We start from the raw sequence: 25,553 nt of genomic DNA, 5'->3' as shown, positions 1-25,553 counted from the left end.
CTGCAGAGTTAACCTCTGGTCAGTCATTCTCCAGGGTGCTGGCTACTGCTTAACATGGACAGCCATTGTGTTTGGTTTACACATATGTACGCTGAATGTTTTCTCTTTTAAGAGGTTGATTTTAAGTGCACCTCATGTATTGGAAAGAGCCATGTCTGGTAAAGTCAAGAGCACCTAGGAATGATTTCAATAAGTTGAAAAAAGCCAAATAACGAGAGGACACAAGAGTTTCCCCCCCAAAAAAAGTCAGTTTAATTGAATGCTAAAAGAATAAGGCTGAGACGCTGTATCAGTACATAGGTGATGCATCACAGCAACAAAACAGTTTTGTTGGGGGGGGGGACGACGACTGTGACCTGTTCATTAACCTCCAGGTTAGAGTAGGAAGAAGCTGATCTTAGGCACTGATGTTTTACACCTTAACCGTAATGAAGGATTTTGTAAGGATAAGCTGTTCCTAGATCACTGCCCAGTGACAACTCCTACCCAGAGCACTCAACCATCCCCTGTGGATGTAGTGCATAGCTCAGTAGTTTCTCTCTCTAATTCACCCACTCATGTATTGACCATTCCAATAACAATCATTGTCAAAATAATATCGAATGTAAAAAAAAAAACACCATTTCAAATGTTGCTACATAAGACCGAATCAAGTCGTTCGCTCACATATATGTTGATATTTCATATTGTACAAAGTTACATTCTGACCTATAAAGGCTCTTTCATAGAAATAAATACTGAAATGGCTGAACTGCAATATGAGGGGTCTTCTGGAAAGAAACACACACTTTGACCCCTCAGGACAGACACCAGCTAAATCTGTTGATGCACAGACCAGAGACACATGAAACCTTACCCCCTTTCTAGTGCACTACTTTTTCAACTAGCCTGGCCAAAATAGTGTACTAGATGGGGAATCAATGTGTCATTTTAGATGCAACCAGAGTCTAAAAAGACTAAATGTACAAAAAGTTAATAAAAATAGGCTTAGAGTCTGAAAACGTCAGTATCATAGCAACCTATGGGGGAGCCACCCTGCCCTCTAGTGTACAAAAGGTAGAAGAAATAAGTTGTTCCTAGACACTGATCTAAGGTCAGTTGTTAAGTTGTTCCCCTTAATGTTTCATGTTGGGATTTAGAGAAGATAAACTGATCCTAGATCTGTGCCTATGGGTAACATCTACTCTCAGCGTACAAAAAAGACTCCAGAAGTGGAGAAGCTGGCTATTATTCACCAACATCTCTGCTCTCGGAGAGTGCTCTTAGTTTATTTGCAGAGATGACAGCTGAAAAATCTCTCTCTATTCTATACACCATGATCATTTTAACAAAGACGGTCTGGCAAAATGTTATTGTATTTACAGAGAGACGGGGCTGAACATGCTGCTACAAGGCCACACATTTACTTTATTTGGTAACCGGCCAAGTAACATTCTTTCACATAGGAATAAATAAATCTGTCACACTTAAAGTCCATAATGTAGTTTTCAACATATTTTTTCTCAACTCTCAAACATAAGGCAGCCGTTGATTTTCGTAAAGTGTCTGCAAGCTCTAGCTGGTGGGAGGGAGGGAAGGCGGGAGAGCAGCGGCCCAGAAACTAAAGACGGAAGCCCTGTTCCAACACTCTTGCAATGCAACACTGCCTTCCTTCCGTGAGGTAATAAATTATGAATCTATATGTATCCATCCTATTTAAATCCTGTCAATCATTACCCCTAGAAAGAAAAGGTGCATTTCCAAAGTACTGAAACAAAGCGATTCTCTGCCCCAGCAGCTACGGACATGATTGATCAGAGCTCTATTAGGTTAGCCTAAACATAAGCCCAGTCATGGAGGACAACACTGATCCCAGGTCCAGAAAACTCTTACAATTGATTAAAAACGGTCTTTCATACAATCAAGAGCCATGTTCTCACAAAATACAATAGATCACGCAAGAAGAGCACGCCTGTGTCATTCAGGACACTCAAGATTGGCTCACTTGCTGGATTGTCCTGTAATCCCTTCTTTCTTATTGGACGATGTGAGACATCATGGGGTCGATCTGGTTTTGCATTTGAAAACACATCATAACCAATAAACCATCATTATGCTCCTGTGAGCAGGTCTCTTATACACTATTGTCTCCTCGCCGTCTATCTGAAAGAAAGCACAGAGGGGGAGGCCAAAGACACACCCTGACCCTGCATTGATTCCACCAAACACCACACGGTATTTGGACAGAGGGGTTGGACCCTAAGCATCCAATAGAAAACCAGGTACAAAATATGATCTAAGAAAATTAAATCACCATTTTTTTTGTTTTCACTAATAATCATTATAGTAGTAATAGCGGTAATAATAATAATAATAATAATAATAATAATAATAATAATAATAATAATAGAAGCGCGACGGGCTTGTATCAGATTTAAAATACAATACAATAAGTAAAATAAAACATTGAATTAAAAAAACATAAAACAAAACAAAGATACAAAACCAAAATTAGAAGAAAATAAATAAACATGCAAAAGAGTGAATCTGAATGGACAGCTTGTTCCTGCTTTAAATAGGCTCCTCATCGCCGTGGCATGGTCAGAGGTTACAGTTCAGTCCTGGCTGTCCATGACCTGCCAGACGATCAGGTGACTCCTCTCAGCTTTGGCCAGGAACGGCTGCAGCTTCAGAGTGGGCTCGTCCAGTGGCTCTTCAGTCTCATCACCTACACGCGCACACACACAAAGACACACATTAAGCCACTTCATCTCATACAAATATCTATGTTTTCATGCCCTGCCATATACTGACTGTACTTGTCAGTGTGATGTGATGGTCCATGCCAACTCACCCATCCTGAAGTCGATGTATCCCTCTCCTCCACTCATCACCAGAACAGACTTGCCAAACTGCTTTTGAGGGTGCTCCTCTGCCCCGTTGTCACCCCCAGCCTCCGCTGCTCCGCCTGCACCTGACGGGATCACATGACCTGGGGGAGGGGGGACCTTGATCAGTTAAAAGGCAGGACGAGGAGGAGAGGACGAGGAGGAGAAGAAGAGAGGGAAGAGAAGTGAAGTTACCTGGGACAGCGGTGAAGAACTTGACTGCGTCTCGGTGACCATGGAAACAGAGCTGAGCGTGCGCCATGGAGCAGAAGGGTACGAAGGTTCCAGCCGTCACCTTGTCACTGTTCTCATCACCATACACACGGATCACTCCGCCAGGTTTACCTGGCCCTGCCATCACCTTATCGTCTAGAGAGAGATTCATCGTTAAATAGAGAGGGTGGACAGATGGAAGGATGGAGAGAGATTTTTCATTAAATAGAGAATGGGAGGGGAAAGAGAAGGATGGAGAGAGATGCATCATTAAATAGAGATTGGGAGGGGAGAGAGAAGGATGGAGAGAGATGCATCATTAAATAGAGATTGGGAGGGGAGAGAGAAGGATGGAGAGAGATGCATCATTAAATAGAGATTGGGAGGGGAGAGAGAAGGATGGAGAGAGATGCATCATTAAATAGAGATTGGGAGGGGAGAGAGAAGGATGGAGAGAGATGCATCATTAAATAGAGATTGGGAGGGGAGAGAGAAGGATGGAGAGAGATGCATCATTAAATAGAGATTGGGAGGGGAGAGAGAAGGATGGAGAGAGATGCATCATTAAATAGAGATTGGGAGGGGAGAGAGAAGGATGGAGAGAGATGCATCATTAAATAGAGATTGGGAGGGGAGAGAGAAGGATGGAGAGAGATGCATCATTAAATAGAGATTGGGAGGGGAGAGAGAAGGATGGAGAGAGATGCATCATTAAATAGAGATTGGGAGGGGAGAGAGAAGGATGGAGAGAGATGCATCATTAAATAGAGATTGGGGAGAGAGTAGTGGGGGCATAGAGAGGGGGATGGAGAGTGGGAGGGAGACATTACTTCCCCTTACTGTCAGTGAGAGGTATAGAGATGATGACTCCATTGCCAGTGCCGACCCAAAGACGGTTACAGGACACCGTGAGAGCTGTGATCCTGACAAAGGAGAAGCCCAGCTTCCCCGTACCTGAGGGAGACCAACATGACACATTAAGAAAAGAGGAATATTGAAGTATGGGTCTGTATTTCCTGTATGTCACTTGGGCTTGCTAATGCTGTGAACCCTTGTCCCATAGCAGTCAAAACTAGCTAACAATGAGGACACAAACACCACAATCAAGTTGCTTTAGAAGTATGGGTCTGTATTTCCTGTATGTCACTTGGGCTTGCTAATGCTGTGAACCCTTGTCCCATATCAGTCAAAACTAGCTAACAATGAGGACACAAACACCACAATCAAGTTGCTTTAGAAGTATGGGTCTGTATTTCCTGTATGTCACTTGGGCTTGCTAATGCTGTGAACCCTTGTCCCATAGCAGTCAAAACTAGCTAACAATGAGGACACAAACACCACAATCAAGTTGCTTTAGAAGTATGGGTCTGTATTTCCTGTATGTCACTTGGGCTTGCTAATGCTGTGAACCCTTGTCCCATAGCAGTCAAAACTAGCTAACAATGAGGACACAAACACCACAATCAAGTTGCTTTAGAAGTATGGGTCTGTATTTCCTGTATGTCACTTGGGCTTGCTAATGCTGTGAACCCTTGTCCCATATCAGTCAAAACTAGCTAACAATGAGGACACAAACACCACAATCAAGTTGCTTTAGAAGTATGGGTCTGTATTTCCTGTATGTCACTTGGGCTTGCTAATGCTGTGAACCCTTGTCCCATATCAGTCAAAACTAGCTAACAATGAGGACACAAACACCACAATCAAGTTGCTTTAGAAGTATGGGTCTGTATTTCCTGTATGTCACTTGGGCTTGCTAATGCTGTGAACCCTTGTCCCATATCAGTCAAAACTAGCTAACAATGAGGACACAAACACCACAATCAAGTTGCTTTAGAAGTATGGGTCTGTATTTCCTGTATGTCACTTGGGCTTGCTAATGCTGTGAACCCTTGTCCCATATCAGTCAAAACTAGCTAACAATGAGGACACAAACACCACAATCAAGTTGCTTTAGAAGTATGGGTCTGTATTTCCTGTATGTCACTTGGGCTTGCTAATGCTGTGAACCCTTGTCCCATATCAGTCAAAACTAGCTAACAATGAGGACACAAACACCACAATCAAGTTGCTTTAGAAGTATGGGTCTGTATTTCCTGTATGTCACTTGGGCTTGCTAATGCTGTGAACCCTTGTCCCATATCAGTCAAAACTAGCTAACAATGAGGACACAAACACCACAATCAAGTTGCTTTAGAAGTATGGGTCTGTATTTCCTGTATGTCACTTGGGCTTGCTAATGCTGTGAACCCTTGTCCCATAGCAGTCAAAACTAGCTAACAATGAGGACACAAACACCACAATCAAGTTGCTTTAGAAGTATGGGTCTGTATTTCCTGTATGTCACTTGGGCTTGCTAATGCTGTGAACCCTTGTCCCATATCAGTCAAAACTAGCTAACAATGAGGACACAAACACCACAATCAAGTTGCTTTAGAAGTATGGGTCTGTATTTCCTGTATGTCACTTGGGCTTGCTAATGCTGTGAACCCTTGTCCCATATCAGTCAAAACTAGCTAACAATGAGGACACAAACACCACAATCAAGTTGCTTTAGAAGTATGGGTCTGTATTTCCTGTATGTCACTTGGGCTTGCTAATGCTGTGAACCCTTGTCCCATATCAGTCAAAACTAGCTAACAATGAGGACACAAACACCACAATCAAGTTGCTTTAGAAGTATGGGTCTGTATTTCCTGTATGTCACTTGGGCTTGCTAATGCTGTGAACCCTTGTCCCATATCAGTCAAAACTAGCTAACAATGAGGACACAAACACCACAATCAAGTTGCTTTAGAAGTATGGGTCTGTATTTCCTGTATGTCACTTGGGCTTGCTAATGCTGTGAACCCTTGTCCCATATCAGTCAAAACTAGCTAACAATGAGGACACAAACACCACAATCAAGTTGCTTTAGAAGCGTAGAACGTAGAACACACAATACCTACATCAACTGCAACAGGTGTAAATGGCCTTGGTTCCTCACCCAGCATCTTGCTGACGTAGGGCTCTATGTCAACGTCCTGCAGGTGTTGGTGTGTGTGGGAATGGAACAGTCTCAGAGTAGAGTCCAGTCGGATGGACACCCAGATACCATCTCCTTCCCCCGCCAGCTGTCTCACCTGGCTCTCTTTACGGGGGTGGGCATCAAACGACTTCTACAGTGGAGGAGAGGGGGAGGGATGGAAAAGGAGAGGAGGATTACAACTATAATCTGTGGACTGAGTCTGTGTGAGTCTGTGTGAGTGTGGGGGGGGGGGGGGGGGGGGGGGTTCTTGTGCGTGCGTGCGTCCATGAACGGGTCAGACGTACCTCTATCTTCATGGCTTTGGGCTGGACCACGTAGATCTTGTTCCTGTAGCCACACCAGACCTTGTCGTGAACCACGGTCATACAGCGGACAGAGTGGTGGGGTCTGCCCAGGTCTAGTAGGTGGTAGTTAGTCAGGTCCCACTGACCATCTGGAGAGGGGGAGAGTAAGAGCGGTGAGAGCACCGATGTAGGAATCCTTTAAATGGACACAGTCACACAAGAAACTAAAAAACATATCAGCCTTACCCACTCCTCTGTGGAAGATCGCCAGTGTTCCATCAGCCAGAGACACCAACACTCTCCCCTTCACATGGACGATGCCCAGGACAGAGTCCTTCAGTTTTATAGAGTGGAGACACTTCCTCCACTGGGCCACTGACGAGTGCACGTACACACTGGGAACACACACACATTTGACTGATGAGAACAATATGGGATTGATAAACTGATCTGATTGATTAAATCGATCGGCGTCTCACCATCCGTTCTGTGCCCCAAGCCACATGGTGGGTAAAACACTGCTCATCTTCTGGGCTTCTTCTCTCATCAGGTCCTGCTCCTCTGGGTTAGGGTTGGAGCTAACACCATCCTTTACCAGATCAGACTCCCTGAGAACAGAAACAGGATGTTAGTGTGTATGTGTGTGTGTGGTGTGTATGTGTGGTGTGTGTGCATCCCTGTATCCCATACCTCTGTGTGTAGTTGGCTGGCGTCTCCCCAGGACTAGTGCTCTGTACTCCCAGAGGGTCAGTGAAGACATGTTCCGTGTAGACTCCCCTCTGACTTAAGTCATGCTCCGAGCCTGCAGGACCCGCACTGGCCTCTGTAGCTTCAGTAGCCTCCTCTGCAGCCTTGGCGCCTACACAGAGAGGAGAGAAGGAGATACTGTAGGTGTAAGAGCAGAGTATTCAATAGATAATCACTTTTGACTTAGGGAAGGACAGGAGAAGCAAATATTATTGCTTTTTTTTTGCCATAATCACTGATCTGGTCTATGAAAACAGCCTTTTTGTTACACATTTAACCAGAACCACGCAAAATGCACATTCACTAATAAATGGCTACCTTCTGGTAGCAGGCGTTAACAATCTCTCAAGCACAGGCCCACCTGCTAGTGAGTAGCTAATCTTTATATTTAAAGTCTAGCTTTACATGGATCTATTTGCTTGCTAACATGTTAGAACAGTTGATCTGTTATGAATACACCCTCCTGTCCGTCTCCAACTGTTTGAACAACCCAGCCTGTTCACTGAGTTTAGGATGTTGAAATCAAGTGGCCTACCTGGATAAGAAGATGCTTATTTCGCAGAATGAGAACGAGTTGCCAATTCCGTATTTAAATGCGTATTTTTATGCTCTTTGCACATTTATAAAACACAGGCTAGACTGCTAGCATACAGTCTGGATCATATGCAGCAAGCTGTACAAGGTGCCGCACACGACAGAAACTGAGCATTCATTTTACACAATCACTTCAATGGATACTCCCATCTTAGTATCGTCTGCTCTCTTCTACATTTTGGGAGTCGAGACATAAAAGGGCAAAGGTTACGTTCTCCTCTATTACAGTAAAATGTCTCAATGTGTTTCGGTGTCCATATGAGTTGACTGCTTGTTGAAGGAGGGAAATGAGCTTTCCACGTTGTTGTGGTGAGTGGCAGGGGGAGGGGCTTGGTGTCTGGAGCGGAGGATACGAGACCAAAAAGACAAACACACAACAACAAAAAAGATACGTGTGTGTGTGTGTGTGTGTGTGTGTGTACAGTTGAAGTCAGAAGTTTACATACACTGTAGCCAAATACATTTAAACTCAGTTTCACAATTCCTGACATTTAATCCTAGTAAACACTCCCTGTCTTAGGTCAGTTAGGATCAACACTTTATTTTAAAAATGTGAAATGTCAGAATAATAAGAGAGAATGATCTATTTCAGCTTTTATTTCTTTCATCACATTGCCAGTGGGTCAGAAGTTCACATACACTCAATTGGCATTTGGTAGCATTTCCTTTAAATTGTTTAACATGGGTCAAACGTTTCAGGTAGCCTTCCACAAGCTTCCCACTATAAGTTGGGTGAATTCTGGCCCATTCCTCCTGACAGAGCTGGTGTAACGGAGTCAGGTTTGTAGGCCTCCTTGCTCACACACACACTTTCAGTTCTGCCCACAAATTTTCTATAGGATTGAGGTCAGGGCTTTGTGGTGGCCACTCCAATACCTAGACTTTGTCCGTAAGCCATTATGCCACAACTTTGGAAGAATGCTTGGGGTCATTGTCCATTTGGAAGAATGTTTGGGGTCATTGTCCATTTGGAAGACCCATTTGCGTCCAAGCTTTAACTTCCTGACTGATGTCTTGAGATGTTGCTTCAATATATCCACATAATTTTCCTACCGCCATCTATTTTGTGAAGTGCACCAGTCCCTCCTGCAGCAAAGCACCCCCACAACATGATGCTGCCACCCCCGTGCTTCACGGTTGGGATGGTGTTCTTCGGCATGCATGCATCCCCCTTTTTCCTCCAAACATAACGATGGTCATAAAGGCCAAACAGTTCTATTTTTGTTTCATCTGACAGAGGACATTTTTCCAAAAAGTACGATCTTTGTCCCCATGTGCAGTTGCAAAACGTAGTCTGGCTTTTTAATGGCGGTTTTGGAGCAGTGGCTTCTTCCTTGCTGAGGTGCCTTTCAGGTTACGTCGATATAGGACTCGTTTTACTGTGGATATACAGTGCCTTGCAAAAGTATTCGGCCCCCTTGAACTTTGCGACCTTTTGCCACATTTCAGGCTTCAAACATAAAGATATAAAACTGTATTTTTTTGTGAAGAATCAACAACAAGTGGGACACAATCATGAAGTGGAACGACATTTATTGGATATTTCAAACTTTTTTAACAAATCAAAAACTGAAAAATTGGGCGTACAAAATTATTCAGCCCCCTTAAGTTAATACTTTGTAGCGCCACCTTTTGCTGCGATTACAGCTGTAAGTCACTTGGGGTATGTCTCTATCAGTTTTGCACATCGAGAGACTGACATTTTTTCCCATTCCTCCTTGCAAAACAGCTCGAGCTCAGTGAGGTTGGATGGAGAGCATTTGTGAACAGCAGTTTTCAGTTTGAAATATCCAATAAATGTCGTTCCACTTCATGATTGTGTCCCACTTGTTGTTGATTCTTCACAAAAAAAATACAGTTTTATGTCTTTATGTTTGAAGCCTGAAATGTGGCAAAAGGTCGCAAAGTTCAAGGGGGCCGAATACTTTCGCAAGGCACAGTAGATACTTTTGTACCCGTTTCCTCCAGCATCTTCACAAGGTCCTTTGCTGTTGTTCTGGGATTGATTTGCACTTTTCGCACCAAAGTATGTTCATCTCTAGGAGACAGAACGCGTCTCCTTCCTGAGCGGTATGACGGCTGCATGGTCCCATGGTGTTTATACTTGCGTACTATTGTTTGTACTGATGAACGTGGTACCTTCAGGCATTTGGAAATTGCTCTCAAGGATGAACCAGACTTGTGGAGGTCTACATTTTTTTTTTCTGAGGTCTTGGCTGATGTCTTTTCATTTTCCCATGATGTCAAGCAAAGAGGCAAGGAGTTTGAAGGTAGGCCTTCAAATACATCCACAGGTACACCTCCAACTGACTCAAATGATGCCAATTAGCCTATCAGAATCTTCTAAAGCCATGACACAATTTTCTGGAATTTTCCAAGCTGTTTAACGGCACAACCGTTAAAGTGTATGTGAACTTCTGACCCACTGGAATTGTGATACAGTGAATTATAAGGGAAATTATCTGTCTGTAAACAATTGTTGGAAAAATTACTTAAGACATCTACTTCGTGCATGACACAACTAACTTGCCAAAACTATAGTTTGTTAACAAGAAATTTGTGGAGTGGTTGAAAAACGAGTTTTAATGACTCCAACCTAAGTGTATGTAAACTTCCGACTTCAACTGTATGCCTGCGTGGGTGTACTAATCTTACCGGTGTCGGTGTCATTCTCTGCTCCTGCTGTCTGGGGGGTAGCCACTGCCCCCTCTGTAGAGCAGCCAACCACATTGATCCCTGCCAGCACTCCAGCTTCACCCATTGAGCAAATACTGGTTGTGCTGGCTTGCAGAGTCCCGCCCTCAGCACCCGACCCTGCGTCATGGGGCACCTCCTCCCCTGCCGGATAGTCTGTCTCTCTGGCACCTGACACACACATAAACATGTATAAACAAACATGGTATGATTAGCTACAATCAAAACAAAAACATTTAGCCTTGTCTTCAGTTTACATCACACAAACGAACACACGCAGACCTGGCACACTGGCAATGCAGAGAACATGGGAGTTGCAGACAAAGAAATTCTCCAGGACATTCCCAGGCTGGTTGGCGTCGATGACGATGACCTTAGTGGTGGCCTGAGTACTGGTACAGATCCACACAAGAGAAGACAGCTCCTCCTGGTGGAGCAGCTCCTTCTCCTGTTCCTACACACACACACAAAACGGAAAAGACTGTATGAGTGTGTGTGTGTGTGTGTACACACGTACATGAGCCTGTCTGTCTGTCTGTTGTATGAGTGCAAGCATGTGTGTGCTGTATGACCACGTGACTGTGTGTGATGTATATGTACCTTTAGGTCCTGGTCCAGTTTGTCCAGACTGCTCTGTGATCCTGTCTTCCTGAGAGGACTCTCAGGACCAGGGCTGGTCAGGTCACTGTAGAACACACTGGCACCTACTATAGACCCGCCGTCACGGGTCTTACCCCCCGACAGGTTCACACCTGCAGCACACCACAACTACAGGAGATAAATACACACAGTTAGCAATACGCAACAATACAGTACAGTGCATTCAGAAAGTAGTCAGACCCATTGACTTTTTCCACATTTTGTTACGTTACAACCTTATTCTAAAATTGATTAAATGGTTTTTTCCTCAATCTACACACAATACCCTATAATGACAAAGCAAAAACAGGTTTAGAAATTTTGGCTAATTTATAAAAAATTAAATAAATGAAATATCAAAATGTACATATGTATTCAGACCCTCTACTCAGTACTTTGTTGAAGCACCTTCAGCAGCGATTACAGCCTCGAATCTTCTTGGGTATGACGCTACAAGCTTGGCACACCTGTATTTGGGGAGTTTCTCCCATTCTTCTCTGCAGATCCTCTTAAGCCATGTCAGGTTGGATGGGGAACATCGCTGCACAGCTATTTTCAGGTCTCTCCAGAGATGTTCGATCTGGTTCAAGTCCGGGCTCTGGCTGGTACACTCAAGGACATTGAGACTTGTCCCGAAGCCACTCCTGCATTGTCTTGGCTGTGTGCTTAGGGTTGTTGTCCTTTTGGAAGGTGAACATTTGCCCCAGTCTGAGGTGCTGAGTGCTCTGGAGCAGGTTTTCATCAAGGATCTCTCTGTACTTTGCTCCATCTTTCCCTCGATCCTGACTAGTTTCCCATTCATTGCCACTGAAAAACATCCCCACAGCATGATGCTGCCACCACCATGCTTCCCTGTAGGGATGGTGCCAGGTTTCCTCCAGACGTGAGGCTTGCCATTCAGGCAAAATAGTTAAAGCTTGGTTTCATCATACCAGAGAATCTTGTTTCTCATGAGAGTCCTCAGAGTCCTTTAGGTGCCTTTCGGCAAACTCCAAGTGGGCTGTCGTGCATTTTACTGAGGAGTGGCTGTCTGGCCACTTTACCATAAAGGCCTGATTGGTGGAGTGATGCAGAATTGTTGTTCTTCTGGAAGGTCTCCCATCTCCACAGAGGAACTCTGGAGCTCCCTGACCAAGGCCTTTCTCCTGCCGATTGCTCAGTTTGGCCGGGCGGCCAGCTCTAGGAAGAGTCTTGGTGGTTCCAAACTTCTTCCATTTAAGAATGATGTAGGCCACTGTGTTCTTGGGGAACTTCAAAACTGCAGAAATGTTTTGGTACCCTTCCCCAGATCTGTGCCTCGGCACAATCCTGTCTAGGAGCTCTACGGACAATTCCTTCGACCTCATGGCTTGGTTTTTGCTCTGACATGCACTGTCAACTGTTGGACCTTATATAGACAGGTGTGTGCCTTTCCAAATCATGTCCAATCAATTGAATTTACCACAGGTGGACTCATGAGGTTGGAGAAACATCTCAAGGATGATCAATGGAAACAGGATGCACCTGAGCTCAATTTTGAGTCTCATAGCAAAGGGTCTGAATACTTATGTAAATAAGGTATCTGTTTTATATATGTCAAGGGGTCTGAATACTTTTTGAATGTACTGTATGGAGAGAAATATAAGGTAAGGAAATGTACACACACACACACCTTCATGGTAGCATCTTTCTCATCCAGTGGTCGGAGGTAGACAGGTACAGGTAGATTCTTCATCTTGTTCTCTAACGTCTGACCACCATTGGCCACCTGTAATATAACACAGTGGTCAGCATACCTGGAGTCACTGAACCTAACTTAATATGCAGCCCTCGTCTAGTATAAAGTCTAGTATAAAATAATGCACTAAGACACTTGTCCTACCTTGAATTTCTGGGGCAGGCTCCACCCGTAGGCCTGTACCCTGCCGTCGTCCTCCTTGTGAACGTGGGCTTTCACCTGTCTGTACTGGGCTCTCTTCTGCTCCCTGCGAGACACCATGTTGCCTGACTCAGACCTGAATTGGGGGAGGAAAAAAAGATCTAATCTATTCTGGACATACTGTCCAGCGTAGATGGGTAAATTAATTGAAGAATGGATGGTGGCATGGAGGTGGGGCCAAAGGATGATTGAATCCTTGATGTGTGAAAGACTGGTTGGATCATGAGTGAAATGGACAGATGGGTAGACGTCTCCAACACTCACTCCTCATTGAGGAAGTCGAAAGCCTTGCTCTTGTCGCTGGGTAGCTGTTGCAGAGCTGCGCTCCTCTTCTTCACAGAGGGCTGGACCTGCGAGGAGGGGGCGTTGTACTTCACATTCACTGGCGCAGCCTCCGCAGGCTTCTTAGCCGCTCCTCCACTCGAACTGAACAACCGACTGAAACTGGAGGACGGAGGGAGGGAAGGAGGGAGAAGGAAGGAGGTGGAAAGAAAGAACACACATACACATATAGAGGGGCAGACAAAGCAGCAGCAGCAGGGTTTAAGGGATAAATAATCAAATGAAGGTTTGATTACGCCCCCCCCCCCCCCAAAATCACACCTTCAGTACCCATCTCAGTACCCAAATCACAGCAAAAATCAGAACCATACAGAGCTTGGCAAACTTTCAAAAAAAGGTCAGAACAACGTTTGTTGTTCCAGTGCCATGATGCAAAGAGACCTTTCTCAATCAGATTGGTTAGATCAGACTACACCGACCAAAAGCAGCGAGCGAGTCTCCACTCTGTGATTTTACAGGGGATGGGAGAGCAGGGAATGCATTGGTTAGTACTGTAACACCAACCAGGCAGTTAGCAATTCAACACAGAACACAACACAGTTACAAACTATTGCTGCTTATTCCAGCTCTAGAGACGATGCTTGTTTAGTAACAGAGTGAGATGAAAAGACTAGGTCCATAAATATCAGGATTTTTTCAGTTGAAGATCAAATAGCTACAGATCATCAGGTCAAAACGTATAGATGACTGTATGACCCTCTCCATGTAGCAGAAAGTAGCCTCAAGACTAAACTCAGTGTATCAGTTTAGAAAAATGTCCAACCACATATGCCATTCTGATTACAGTATCTGACTCTAGAATACAACTATCCATTCCACTAGTTATACCCTCTTTCTCCACGCCCATCACCCATCCCAACCACTCCCAACACACCTCCTGCATACAGATAGGACAACAACAACATCAGGAGGATACAACAGAGAGAGGGACCAAAGGAGCAGAGGGCAACAGGAGAGACGAGGGATTTCTTCATAAATAAACATGCATTCAATACACACAACCCCTCTCCAACAGCTTAATGCTATATCCCCTGCCCCAAATAAAAATTCATCATTAGTCAGATGCATTACACACCATAACCATTCCTGCTGAAACCCAACAGGGGAGCCTAGATCAGGAAATGGCAATTTACAAGACATTTCGGTAAAATATATGTATAATGTGTACTACGCTGAAGTACACTGACACGCGTGCACGCTCACACACACACACAAACACACTTCTGTCTTCCATTTGTAGGTGAATCGTTTTTGAAACGTTTTAAAGCAGACGAAAAGTGCTGGTTTCCCTTGGGAGATTTCACTCAATTTGAACTCACTCCGACAAAAACAAAATGACACTTCAACTAAAAAGCCATTCCCTGATCAGGCAGACACTCCCTGGTTTGTTTGTTAAGAACCAAAATCAAAAATGACCCATTAGCCTGTCAAAGGTTTACCTACACACTAGAGATCAAAACATGAAAAGAAAGAAGAAAAAAGAAAGGGGAAATCAGATTAAATGATCATCAACAATCTTAGTGGTTTTAGCTATAAGTGTGGTATGACAGCTCCTAGATGTGGAGTGTAAAGAGAAAAGGAGAGCATGCAAAAAAGGAGAGATGTGTGGTAAAGGGGAAGGATTGCATTGAAGGAGTGACGGTAGGACAGGAGAGACGGTAGGAAAGGAGAGACGGTAGGAAAGGACTGACGGTAGGAAAGGAGAGACGGTAGGAAAGGAGAGACGGTAGGAGAGACGGTAGGAGAGAGGGTAGGAAAGGAGAGACGGTAGGAGAGACGGTAGGAAAGGAGAGACGGTAGGAAAGGACTGACGGTAGGAAGGGAGAGACGGTAGGAAGGGAGAGACGGTAGGAAGGGAGAGACGGTAGGAAGGGAGAGACGGTAGGAAGGGAGAGACGGTAGGAAGGGAGAGACGGTAGGAAAGGAGAGACGGTAGGAAAGGAGAGACGGTAGGAAAGGAGAGACGGTAGGAAGGGAGAGACGGTAGGAAGGGAGAGACGGTAGGAAGGGAGAGACGGTAGGAAGGGAGAGACGGTAGGAAGGGAGAGACGGTAGGAAGGGAGAGACGGTAGGAAGGGAGAGACGGTAGGAAGGGAGAGACGGTAGGAAAGGAGAGACGGTAGGAAAGGAGAGACGGTAGGAAGGGAGAGACGGTAGGAAGGGAGAGACGGTAGGAAGGGAGAGACGGTAGGAAGGGAGAGACGGTAGGAAGGGAGAGACGGTAGGAAGGGAGAGACGGTAGGAAGGGAGAGACGGTAGGAAGGGAGAGACGGTAGGAAGGGAGAGACGGTAGGAAGGGAGAGACGGTAGGAAAGGAGAGACGGTAGGAAAGGAGTGAAGCTTACAACTGCCAGATGCTGGATTTCTTCTTGTCTGCGGTGGCTGGATTCTCTCTCGATGCTCTGAGGGAACGATTACAACACATTTAATGACTTATCACTATTCAGCTGAGACAAAAACGATCTTGTTACTCAACTAGCTAGAATCGCCCAGGAGAGAAAACACAAAAACAAACTAGAAGGGATGCATGTTTATCAGTAAGCACATTGTGTGGTTGGAATACAAAAACTCTTCAATATACAGAATTTTCTTTTGGACGAGCTCAGCTTGTCACATGATTCCTCTCCCTCCTCCTCCCTACCGTATCATCTCTGTCCATCGTACAGCTTCCTGTAGCTCCATCAGTCTCTCCTTGTACTGGTTCCTCTCCATCAGGACTCTGGCCATCTCTACCCTGGTGAACCTCTTCCTCTGGGCCGTGGGAACATCCGCCTGCAAGAAGTGGTATCAGCAACCTCAGACACACACACCTCAGAATACACACACCTACATACAGTTGAAGTCGGAAGTTTACATACACCTTAGCCAAATACATTTAAACTCAGTTTCACAATTCCTGACATTTAATCCTAGTAGAAATAACCCGTTTTAGGTTAGTTAGGATCACCACTTTATTTTAAGAATCGGAAATGTCAGAATAATAGTAGAGAAAATGAATTATTTCAGCTTTATTCCTATCATCACATTCCCAGTGGGTCATGAGTTTGCATACAATCAATAAGTATTTGCTAGCATTGCCTTTAAATTGTTTAACTTGGGTAGCCTTCCACAAGCTTCCCACAATAAGTTGTGTGAATTGTGGCCCATTCCTCCTGACAGAGCTGGTGTAACGGAGTCAGGTTTGTAGGCCTCCTTGCTCACACACACTTTTTCAGTTCTGCCCACACATTTTCTATGGGATTGAGGTCAGGGGTTTGTGGTGCCACTCCAATACCTTGACATTGTTGTCCTAAAGCCATTATGCCACAACTTTGGAAGTATGCTTGGGGTCATTGTCCATTTGGAAGACCCATTTGCGTCCAAGCTTTAACTTTCTGACTGATGTCTTGAGATGTTGCTTCAATATATCCACATAATTTTCCTACCTCATGATGCCATCTATTTTGTGAAGTGCACCAGTCCCTCCTGCAGCAAAGCACCCCCACAACATGATGCTGCCACCCCCGTGCTTCACGGTTGGGATGGTGTTTTTCAGCTTGCAAGCCTCCCCCTTTTTCCTCCAAACATAACGATGGTCATTATGGCCAAACAGTTCTATTTTTGTTTCATCAGACCAGAGGACATTTCTCCAAAAAGTACGATCTTTGTCCCCATGTGCAGTTTCAAACTGTAGTCTGGCTTTTTATGGCGGTTTTGGAGCAGTGGCTTCTTCCTTGCTGAGCGGCCTTTCAGGTTATGTCGATATAGGACTCGTTTTACTGTGGATATACAGTGCCTTGCGAAAGTATTCGGCCCCCTTGAACTTTGCGACCTTTTGCCACATTTCAGGCTTCAAACATAAAGATATAAAACTGTATTTTTTTGTGAAGAATCAACAACAAGTGGGACACAATAAACAACATTTTTTGGATATTTCAAACTTTAACAAATCAAAAACGGAAAAATTGGGCGTGCAAAATTATTCAGCCCCCTTAAGTTAATACTTTGTAGAGCCACCTTTTGCTGCGATTACAGCTGTAAGTCACTCGGGGTATGTCTATATCAGTTTTGCACATCGAGAGACTGAAATTTTTTCCCATTCCTCCTTGCAAAACAGCTCGAGCTCAGTGAGGTTGGATGGAGAGCATTTGTGAACAGCAGTTTACAGTTCTTTCCACAGATTCTCGATTGGATTCAGGTCTGGACTTTGACTTGGCCATTCTAACACCTGGATATGTTTATTTTTGAACCATTCCATTGTAGATTTTGCTTTATGTTTTGGATCATTGTCTTGTTGGAAGACAAATCTCCGTCCCAGTCTCAGGTCTTTTGCAGACTCCATCAGGTTTTCTTCCAGAATGGTCCTGTATTTGGCTCCATCCATCTTCCCATCAATTTTAACCATCTTCCCTGTCCCTGCTGAAGAAAAGCAGGCCCAAACCATGATGCTGCCACCACCATGTTTGACAGTGGAGATGGTGTGTTTAGGGTGATGAGCTGTGTTGCTTTTACGCCAAACATAACGTTTTGCATTGTTGCCAAAAAGTTCAATTTTGGTTTCATCTGACCAGAGCACCTTCTTCCACATGTTTGGTGTATCTCCCAGGTGGCTTGTGGCAAACTTTAAACAACACTTTTTATGGATATCTTTAAGAAATGGCTTTCTTCTTGCCACTCTTCCATAAAGGCCAGATTTGTGCAATATACGACTGATTGTTGTCCTATGGACAGAGTCTCACACCTCAGCTGTAGATCTCTGCAGTTCATCCAGAGTGATCATGGGCCTCTTGGCTGCATCTCTGATCAGTCTTCTCCTTGTATGAGCTGAAAGTTTAGAGGGACGGCCAGGTCTTGGTAGATTTGCAGTGGTCTGATACTCCTTCCATTTCAATATTATCGCTTGCACAGTGCTCTTTGGGATGTTTAAAGCTTGGGAAATCTTTTTGTATCCAAATCCGGCTTTAAACTTCTTCACAACAGTATCTCGGACATGCCTGGTGTGTTTCTTGTTCTTCATGATGCTCTCTGCGCTTTTAACGGACCTCTGAGACTATCACAGTGCAGGTGCATTTATACGGAGACTTGATTACACACAGGTGGATTGTATTTATCATCATTAGTCATTTAGGTCAACATTGGATCATTCCGAGATCCTCACTGAACTTCTGGAGAGAGTTTGCTGCACTGAAAGGGGCTGAATAATTTTGCACGCCCAATTTTTCCGTTTTGGATTTGTTAAAAAAGTTTGAAATATCCAATAAATGTCGTTCCACTTCATGATTGTGTCCCACTTGTTGATTCTTCACAAAAAAATACAGTTTTATATCTTTATGTTTGAAGCCTGAAATGTGGCAAAAGGTCGCAAAGTTCAAGGGGGCCGAATACTTTCGCAAGGCACTGTAGCTACTTTGTACCCGTTTCCTCCAGCATCTTCACAAGGTCCTTTGCTGTTGTTCTGGGATTGATTTGCACTTTTCGCACCAAAGTACGTTCATCTCTAGGAGACAGAATGCGTCTCTTTCCTGAGCGGTATGACAGCTGCATGGTCCCATGGTGTTTATAATTGCGTACTATTGTTTGTACAGATGAATGTGGTACCTTCAGGCATTTGGAAATTGCTCCCAAGGATGAACCAGACTTGTGGAGGTCTACAATTTTTTTCTGAGGTCTTGGCTGATTTCTTTTTATTTTCCCATGATGTCAAGCAAAGAGGCACTAAGTTTGAAAGGTAAGCCAAGACATCATTTTCTGGAATTTTCCAAGCTGTTTAAAGGCACAGTCAAATTAGTGTATGTAAACTTCTGACCCACTGGAATTGTGATACAGTGAATTATAAATGAAATAATCTGTCTGTAAAAAATTGTTGATGTAGATGTCCTAACTGACTTGCCAAAACTATAGTTTTAACAAGAAATTTGTGGAGTGGTTGAAAAATTAGTTCATGTGTATGTAAACTTACGACTTCAACTGTATATCTCAGCAAACACATACACACACATACCTCAGCAAACACATGCACACACGCACAGAACTCACATCTTCCTCATTGTTCTCACTCTTAGTCTTTGTTTTGGCCTCCTCCGCCTCAGCCCGAACCCTACGAGAGGAACACACACACACTAGAGATGAACACACACTGAAGATGCCTGGGGACCCTATATTCATCTAAACAGGGAAAGAAAACAGACAGAGAAAGGTAGGGTAGAGTGGAGACTGACTTCTTGAGTTCCTCCTCCAGTTCCTTGCTCTTCTCCTCCAGTCTGGTCTTGGCCTGAGTCACAGCCTCCAGCTCTCCCTGCAGCACCTCCTTCTCACACGACAGCTCATCCACACGCGCCATCAGGTCATTCTTCACCAGGTTCAATGCATTTCTGACGAGACGGAGGACAAAGATTGGACGGCATGATCATTAGGCCCTACACTTCCTCTGGGATCTGGGTGAACTCTCTCTAATGGAAGCTAAATCCCTCCGTGAACAACAGGTGGCAGTAGTGTGCTGTCTACTGCACAACATGGAACATTGTTGCGCTTGATACATTCATGTTTTGTTGATTTCGGGAGCATGGACGCAGGTGATTTGAAAACACAACTTACTTGGTCTCCAGCAGCTGAGTGTTCTCGTGGATGAGATGCTCCACTTCACGGCCCATACCTTAGGAGGAGAAAGGAGGGATGAAAAGGGAAAAAAAGAGAAGAAATGGAAATTCCTCCTGTCTAAAATGGAATGATATAAACCGCATGATACACACACTCCTTCAGTCTTACCCAGGAAGTTAAGGTCTGAGACCCATGCTGGCAATGCGAGGTGGAAAACAAAACAGCACATGACTCTACGGGGACTCCAACAGGTCTATATGCAGCCTAAAGAACACTGAACCTACAACCTCATCAAGAGGGAGATCCCACTGTATATTTTAGACATCATTTGGGAGTTAAAAGGGGAGAACTAGAAGGAGGGTGGGAGTGTCTTACCCAGCAGGTCAGCCCCCTCGTCCATGTCTGCTATATCTATTTCCATGTCGGGTCCTGCAGAGGACAGCTCCGCAAACAGAGACTCAGTATTCCTGTCGAACGCCATGTTTTCTATTCCTACTCCTTTAGTAGGAGTACTGGAGAGGGATGTGAGGAGGGAGAAAGGGATGGGGGGAGATGGATGGAGGGAGGGAGAGAGGTCATCTGAGTGAACCCAGCTACAATACATTCCATCATAAAATACAATTTGTATAGATTTGTTTTATATATCCGGCTCAAAAGGACCAAGCTGGAAGGGATTTTCTGTACAGTTTGACACATAAATGGAGATTGAGTGTTCAGGATAGAGATGCAGAGAACGAGATAGAAATACTACTTCCAGTTGACCCTACCTGGCGTCTCTGTAGCCGCTAAGGTCCATGTCCAGTTCAGGAGTGGACTCTATGATGGCCTGCACCTCCAACGACTCACTGTTATCGTCAGCTGCGTGTGGAGAGGAAAGAGAATAACATGTTAGATTACTGTTCTTGTGGGACAGTGGTGAATGGTGACATGGTGAATACATTAGTGAGGCCAATGTGATGCCAAACACATTTTTGGTAGGTTTTACAATACAACATAGCCAATCCCCATGTTATCACAGTTTATGCCCTGGGGCTGCAGTACTGACCTGTGCGAGGTCCTGACCCTCCTCTCAGTTCTAAGTTCTGTCTTTCTGGACCCTCCTGACCCTCTGGTACTGTGGTGTTCTTACTGATGATGTTCTCTGGCTTCCTGTTGCTTCTGTCCAGGTTCCTGTTCAGACCCTTGCCCACTTTCTCAAACTCTTCCTGGAGTGGCGTGCTCACCGATACCATGGCAACGTCAGACTCGGAAGTAGACATGGGACTGGCCGAAATAGACCCGCCCCCTTGAGAAGACCGTGGAATGACCAAATTAGAGCCACCGTTTTGCGTGGACAATGGGGTAAGCGACTTTGAGTCCCCTCCTTGAGATGACATGGGGGTGCCTGATTTAGAGCCACCTTGTTGTGAGGACATTTTGGAACCTCCTTGAGCGGGAGCCCCAAATGAGGTCCCCGACTTGGAGCCCCCTTTAGGAGACATGGGCATGTTGGACTTGGAGCCTCCACGGTTCGCATTAGACATCTCATCCTACAGAAGAGAAAGAAGAGGAAGAAGAATATAAATGAGATCCTGACAGATGGTCAAGGACACAAGGGCCATATTTCCTATAGTCTTCGCTTCTTTCCCTCAAAAAGGAATAAGGATGTTTGAAAAAAGGTTAGCCAATCCAACACAACCATTAATACCCAGTCAAAATCATCCCTGAATACTCAAACATTCACAAGGCAATGGTATAAAGTGCACAAAACAAAATCAACAAAAACACAAAGTCCCCCCAAACGCAGTAAATAAAACATCTTCCACTGAAACAAAAGGCAAAGTGAAAACCACCTCAATTCACAACAAATCACTTTTAGTCAATTCTACAGCTACGGCTAGTTGATTAGGTTGACGTAGAGAGAACGCTCTATGCATTAGTAATCCTAGCAAGCCGACTAACCCTGAAAGTCTGGGTTGCATCTGAAATGGAACCCTACTCCCTATATAGTGCACTACTTTAGGTCAGAGCTCCACAGGGCCGAAAGTAATGCACTTACATAGGGAATAGGGATCATTTAAGATTCAGCCCCACAGTCACACCATTGGCGTCCAGGTGAGTAAGCAGCTTGGGTGGCATACAGCTGGCAGTGGACTGTGTTCTAATGGTGGCACAAAGGCTAGATTAAGCTTTTATGGAGACTACAAGGTCAACAACACAGCAACTACAGGCTATAACAACAACGTGGTAGTTTGGACCTGGTTCTGTTCAGCCTGCTGATTGGCCGAAAGCCTCTGCCCTCTGCTCTGGGAGTCTGGTGCCCCCAACTGGTTTAGAGAAAAATTAAAGTGAAGGCCCGTTTTAGAGCAGTGATCACAACTGGAAAGGGGGGGGGGGGAGCAGCAGATTTATGTTGAAAAAGATTATTGCAAATCATGAATTAAGTTTAAAAGACAGTGGATCAAGTGAAAGGGCCGGTGGAGTCCGACGTGTTGGACTGAAGGTGACAAACGGGTTAGACGTTCTGATGAGCAGCCACTTCCAGAGGTTGTCTACCCAGGCTTTCTACTGCAGTCAATCCTTCAACTGATTGCATTACATACTTTATATGGCTTTTAAGAATAGCCTCGGAAAAGACCATTGGCAAAACACTGGCTGACATCCACTACACCAGAGTTTCTCATGTTCTGTCCTTCACTCTCCCCACCGCTCTTTTCCCTTCTACTTTTTCCTCTACCCTTGGGTGGACTCCCCCCACTTTCCCCTCGCTGGCGTCATCCTCTCTGCCGTTGCCATAGTATCACGTCAGCCTATCAGAGCCTAGCTTCTCTTCTGTCCATCAGACTGATAAAGCTGATGCTTTTCCATGACAAAAAGCCCTAAGCTCTGCTGACACAGTGTGTGTCTGTATACAAACCTGAGATAGAGAGAGATATAATTGGCGGGGGTGAGAGAGAAAGAGAGAAAGTGGGAGGGGGGACTGTAACCGAAAACTATAAATCTTTGGGAAATGTCGAGTCAGAGGCTATAACAAAGGGGCCTCTGTGAGTCTGAACTGTGGCAGTGTGTGTGGCAGTGTGTGTGTTTAAAAGTCAGCTTAAGAGATCCACCGTGAAAGTGAGAAAGGGATGGTTTAGTGGGATATGGGACAGAGAAAGAAAAGAGGTTTGATAGAGAGGAGGATTAAGTAAAAAGATGATTTAGTAGCAGCCAGGGCTGAGCTGAAACATCGGCAGTTGAGTTTCATCTACTGGTCTCGTATCTTATGTCAAATGTTGTCTTGTAACTTCTGACATGAAGCCCCCTTCCTGGTATCTGAATCATTTCTATCTGGCCACGAGGAGTAAAATATCACAACAAATGAATACTTAAATCAGCCGATCATTCATTAATATTCATGACGGAACCTTGCTCGCGGCAACCATGGTGAGGTTCTCGTGTGGCCCCAGCAGAAAGCATCCCTTTGGTCTGCTCAGACACTCTGTCCTGTTCCTCTGTTCTCTCCTCTGTTCCCCTCCTCCCGGCCCCGAATGGTACCACTTCCATGAGCCCTCAGACACAGCACCCCTGCCCTCCCTCGATGCCTTCTTAGGCATTCCGGCCACACTGATCCAAGTTTACCTCTCAATGCTGCTTTGGTACACACTGTATCAAACTTCCTTTTCAATAAGCCTTCCCCTCCTCTGGCAGAGTGAACGGTTGAAAGTGTCTGCTTCCACACAAACTATCTACTCTGGGCCAAATTACACATCTTATGTCACCCTTCCGATTCCTGGGAAAAGCTAAGAGGAGGCATGGGGGGGGTGGGGTCCAGATTCAAACCACCGAGTTCACTTTGTACTCACACAGTGAATTCCTGAAAAGTATATCCAAAACAGTCAGTGAATGTTAGAATAACTTCTGCATCAGTTTAAAGTGACTGGCAGGTGAGGAGTATATTGATACCTTGAGGCTGGTGTTGGAGCGAGGGTGGCTCAGGTCCTTACATCTCCAGGCTTCAGACGGTGTTTCAACAGCTTCCCTCTGCGAGTCACTGGTCAAATCATATCCTGGTAATGGGAATAACCCCATTGAGATGGGACGCTCCTTCCTGGATTCAGAGAGATAAGAGGAGGGTGAGGTGAAATCCACAGAGAAAGGTGTGACAGTGTTGGATAGTGTAAGAGTGTGAGGTGTGCCCTGTAATAAAGGATTTCATAATGGAGTCACTGAGCTGATTTATAAGCCTCACAGAGGCTGGTCAGTGTGTTGTGATTAAAAACACAAGTCAATACTCCTGCTGCAGGCATGAAAGCTAGCGAACATCATGAAGAAAAACAAGACATTAATCATTTGAGACTTTGCAAGGAGGCACTACAGCGGTTTCTATTGGGTGCTTTAGTACGAGGGGTGACATCACTCTGATACATCGGTCTCTCAGTAACCTCTGCGTCTCTATAACAGGCCAGTGACTGAAGAGCTGTTAGATTCCCACTGTGGCTGGTTCTTCTTTTCCACACATTGCGTCCTTTCTCTAGCTCCCCTCTAATGACAAAACTAATCCTTCATGCACAGCGTACACACTCACCTGCTAGCTTCCACACTTCCATGCTCTCTCTCAGCACCCACAGTTCTTTGATGACCCAATACATCACACTTTCAAGGATTTTCATTGTCACATGTTCCATAGACCCTATAGATCTCTGAAGTGAACAAATATTCCCTTGCTTTAAGCATCAAACATTATCAGCCTCTGAACATCAATGGAAGTGGAGCACAATATCAACCCACCCACATCAATGAGGAGCTATCAAAAAGGTACAGTAGGCAGAAACAAAGGCATCCATGTTGAAAAGAGCAGGCTGTATGGAATGGTAGCAGTCCATAGACAATACACACCACTACAGGCTGATTCCTAAAGAGAGAGAATCAGAGAGTTTCCCATGCCAATAAAGCCCCTTAAATTGAACTGAGAGAAAGAGAGAATAACATTTGTTTATTTCACTTTTGTTTATTATCTACTTCACTTGCTTTGGCAATGTTAACATATGTGTCCCATGCCAATAAAGCCCCTTGAATTGAAATTGAGGGACAGACAGCGAGCGAGAGACAGAGGGCGCGAGAGACAGAGGGCGCGAGAGACAGAGGGCGCGAGAGACAGAGGGCGCGAGAGACAGAGGGCGCGAGAGACAGAGGGCGCGAGAGACAGAGGGCGCGAGAGACAGAGAGCGCGAGAGACAGAGAGCGCGAGAGACAGAGGGCGCGAGAGACAGAAGGCGCGAGAGACAGAAGGCGCGAGAGAGCGCGGGACAGAGAGCACGGGACAGAGAGCGAGGGACAGAGAGCGAGGGACAGAGAGCGAGGGACAGAGAGCGAGGGACAGAGAGCGAGGGACAGAGAGCGAGGGACAGAGAGCGAGGGACAGAGAGCGCGCGCACAAGAGCGAGCGCGCGGGACAGAGAGCGCGGCACAGAGAGAGAGAGCGCGGGACAGGGCGCGGGACAGGGAGCGCGAGACAGAGAGAGCGCGCGAGTGTGGGACCACGGGACAGAGCGCGGGACAGAGCGCGAGAGCACGGGACAGAGCGCGAGACAGAGCGCGAGAGCGCGGGACAGAGCGCGAGAGCGCGGGACAGAGCGCGGGACAGAGCGCGAGAGCGCGGGACAGAGCGCGGGACAGAGCGCGGGACAGAG

The 25,553-nt window shown here is 45.3% G+C and overlaps 1 protein-coding gene across 3 annotated transcripts in view; it reads right to left on the bottom strand.

The window, feature by feature from the left end:
• Positions 1–223: 223 nt before the first annotated feature.
• The window catches only part of spag9b (sperm associated antigen 9b), a 54,563-nt gene continuing 29,233 nt past the window's right edge, over positions 224–25,553 (bottom strand). The window contains exons 5-30 of one of the 3 annotated variants that reach the window (XM_090212199.1): positions 23,827–23,971; positions 22,140–22,208; positions 20,948–21,431; positions 20,670–20,760; positions 20,278–20,414; positions 20,071–20,097; positions 19,900–19,957; positions 19,524–19,676; positions 19,342–19,402; positions 15,968–16,098; positions 15,672–15,728; positions 13,249–13,428; positions 12,928–13,060; positions 12,718–12,813; positions 11,028–11,195; positions 10,710–10,881; positions 10,389–10,598; positions 7,083–7,251; positions 6,872–7,000; positions 6,639–6,787; positions 6,393–6,541; positions 6,067–6,238; positions 3,921–4,034; positions 3,063–3,236; positions 2,834–2,971; positions 224–2,707 (exon numbers count right to left, since the gene is read on the bottom strand). In XM_090212199.1, the coding sequence (XP_090068325.1) occupies positions 2,595–2,707; positions 2,834–2,971; positions 3,063–3,236; positions 3,921–4,034; positions 6,067–6,238; positions 6,393–6,541; positions 6,639–6,787; positions 6,872–7,000; positions 7,083–7,251; positions 10,389–10,598; positions 10,710–10,881; positions 11,028–11,195; positions 12,718–12,813; positions 12,928–13,060; positions 13,249–13,428; positions 15,672–15,728; positions 15,968–16,098; positions 19,342–19,402; positions 19,524–19,676; positions 19,900–19,957; positions 20,071–20,097; positions 20,278–20,414; positions 20,670–20,760; positions 20,948–21,431; positions 22,140–22,208; positions 23,827–23,971 (3,679 nt within the window). In that variant the 3' untranslated portion in view covers positions 224–2,594. The remainder of the gene's footprint in view (positions 2,708–2,833; positions 2,972–3,062; positions 3,237–3,920; positions 4,035–6,066; positions 6,239–6,392; positions 6,542–6,638; positions 6,788–6,871; positions 7,001–7,082; positions 7,252–10,388; positions 10,599–10,709; positions 10,882–11,027; positions 11,196–12,717; positions 12,814–12,927; positions 13,061–13,248; positions 13,429–15,671; positions 15,729–15,967; positions 16,099–19,341; positions 19,403–19,523; positions 19,677–19,899; positions 19,958–20,070; positions 20,098–20,277; positions 20,415–20,669; positions 20,761–20,947; positions 21,432–22,139; positions 22,209–23,826; positions 23,972–25,553) is intronic. The other 2 variants (XM_036955661.2, XM_036955665.2) reach the window with 2 other exon arrangements.

Source organism: Oncorhynchus mykiss, chromosome 20, assembly GCF_057628025.1.
Source record: "Oncorhynchus mykiss isolate SJ-2025 chromosome 20, ASM5762802v1, whole genome shotgun sequence".
Lineage (NCBI taxonomy): Eukaryota > Metazoa > Chordata > Actinopteri > Salmoniformes > Salmonidae > Oncorhynchus > Oncorhynchus mykiss.
This window is presented reverse-complemented; position numbering and strand designations above follow the sequence as displayed.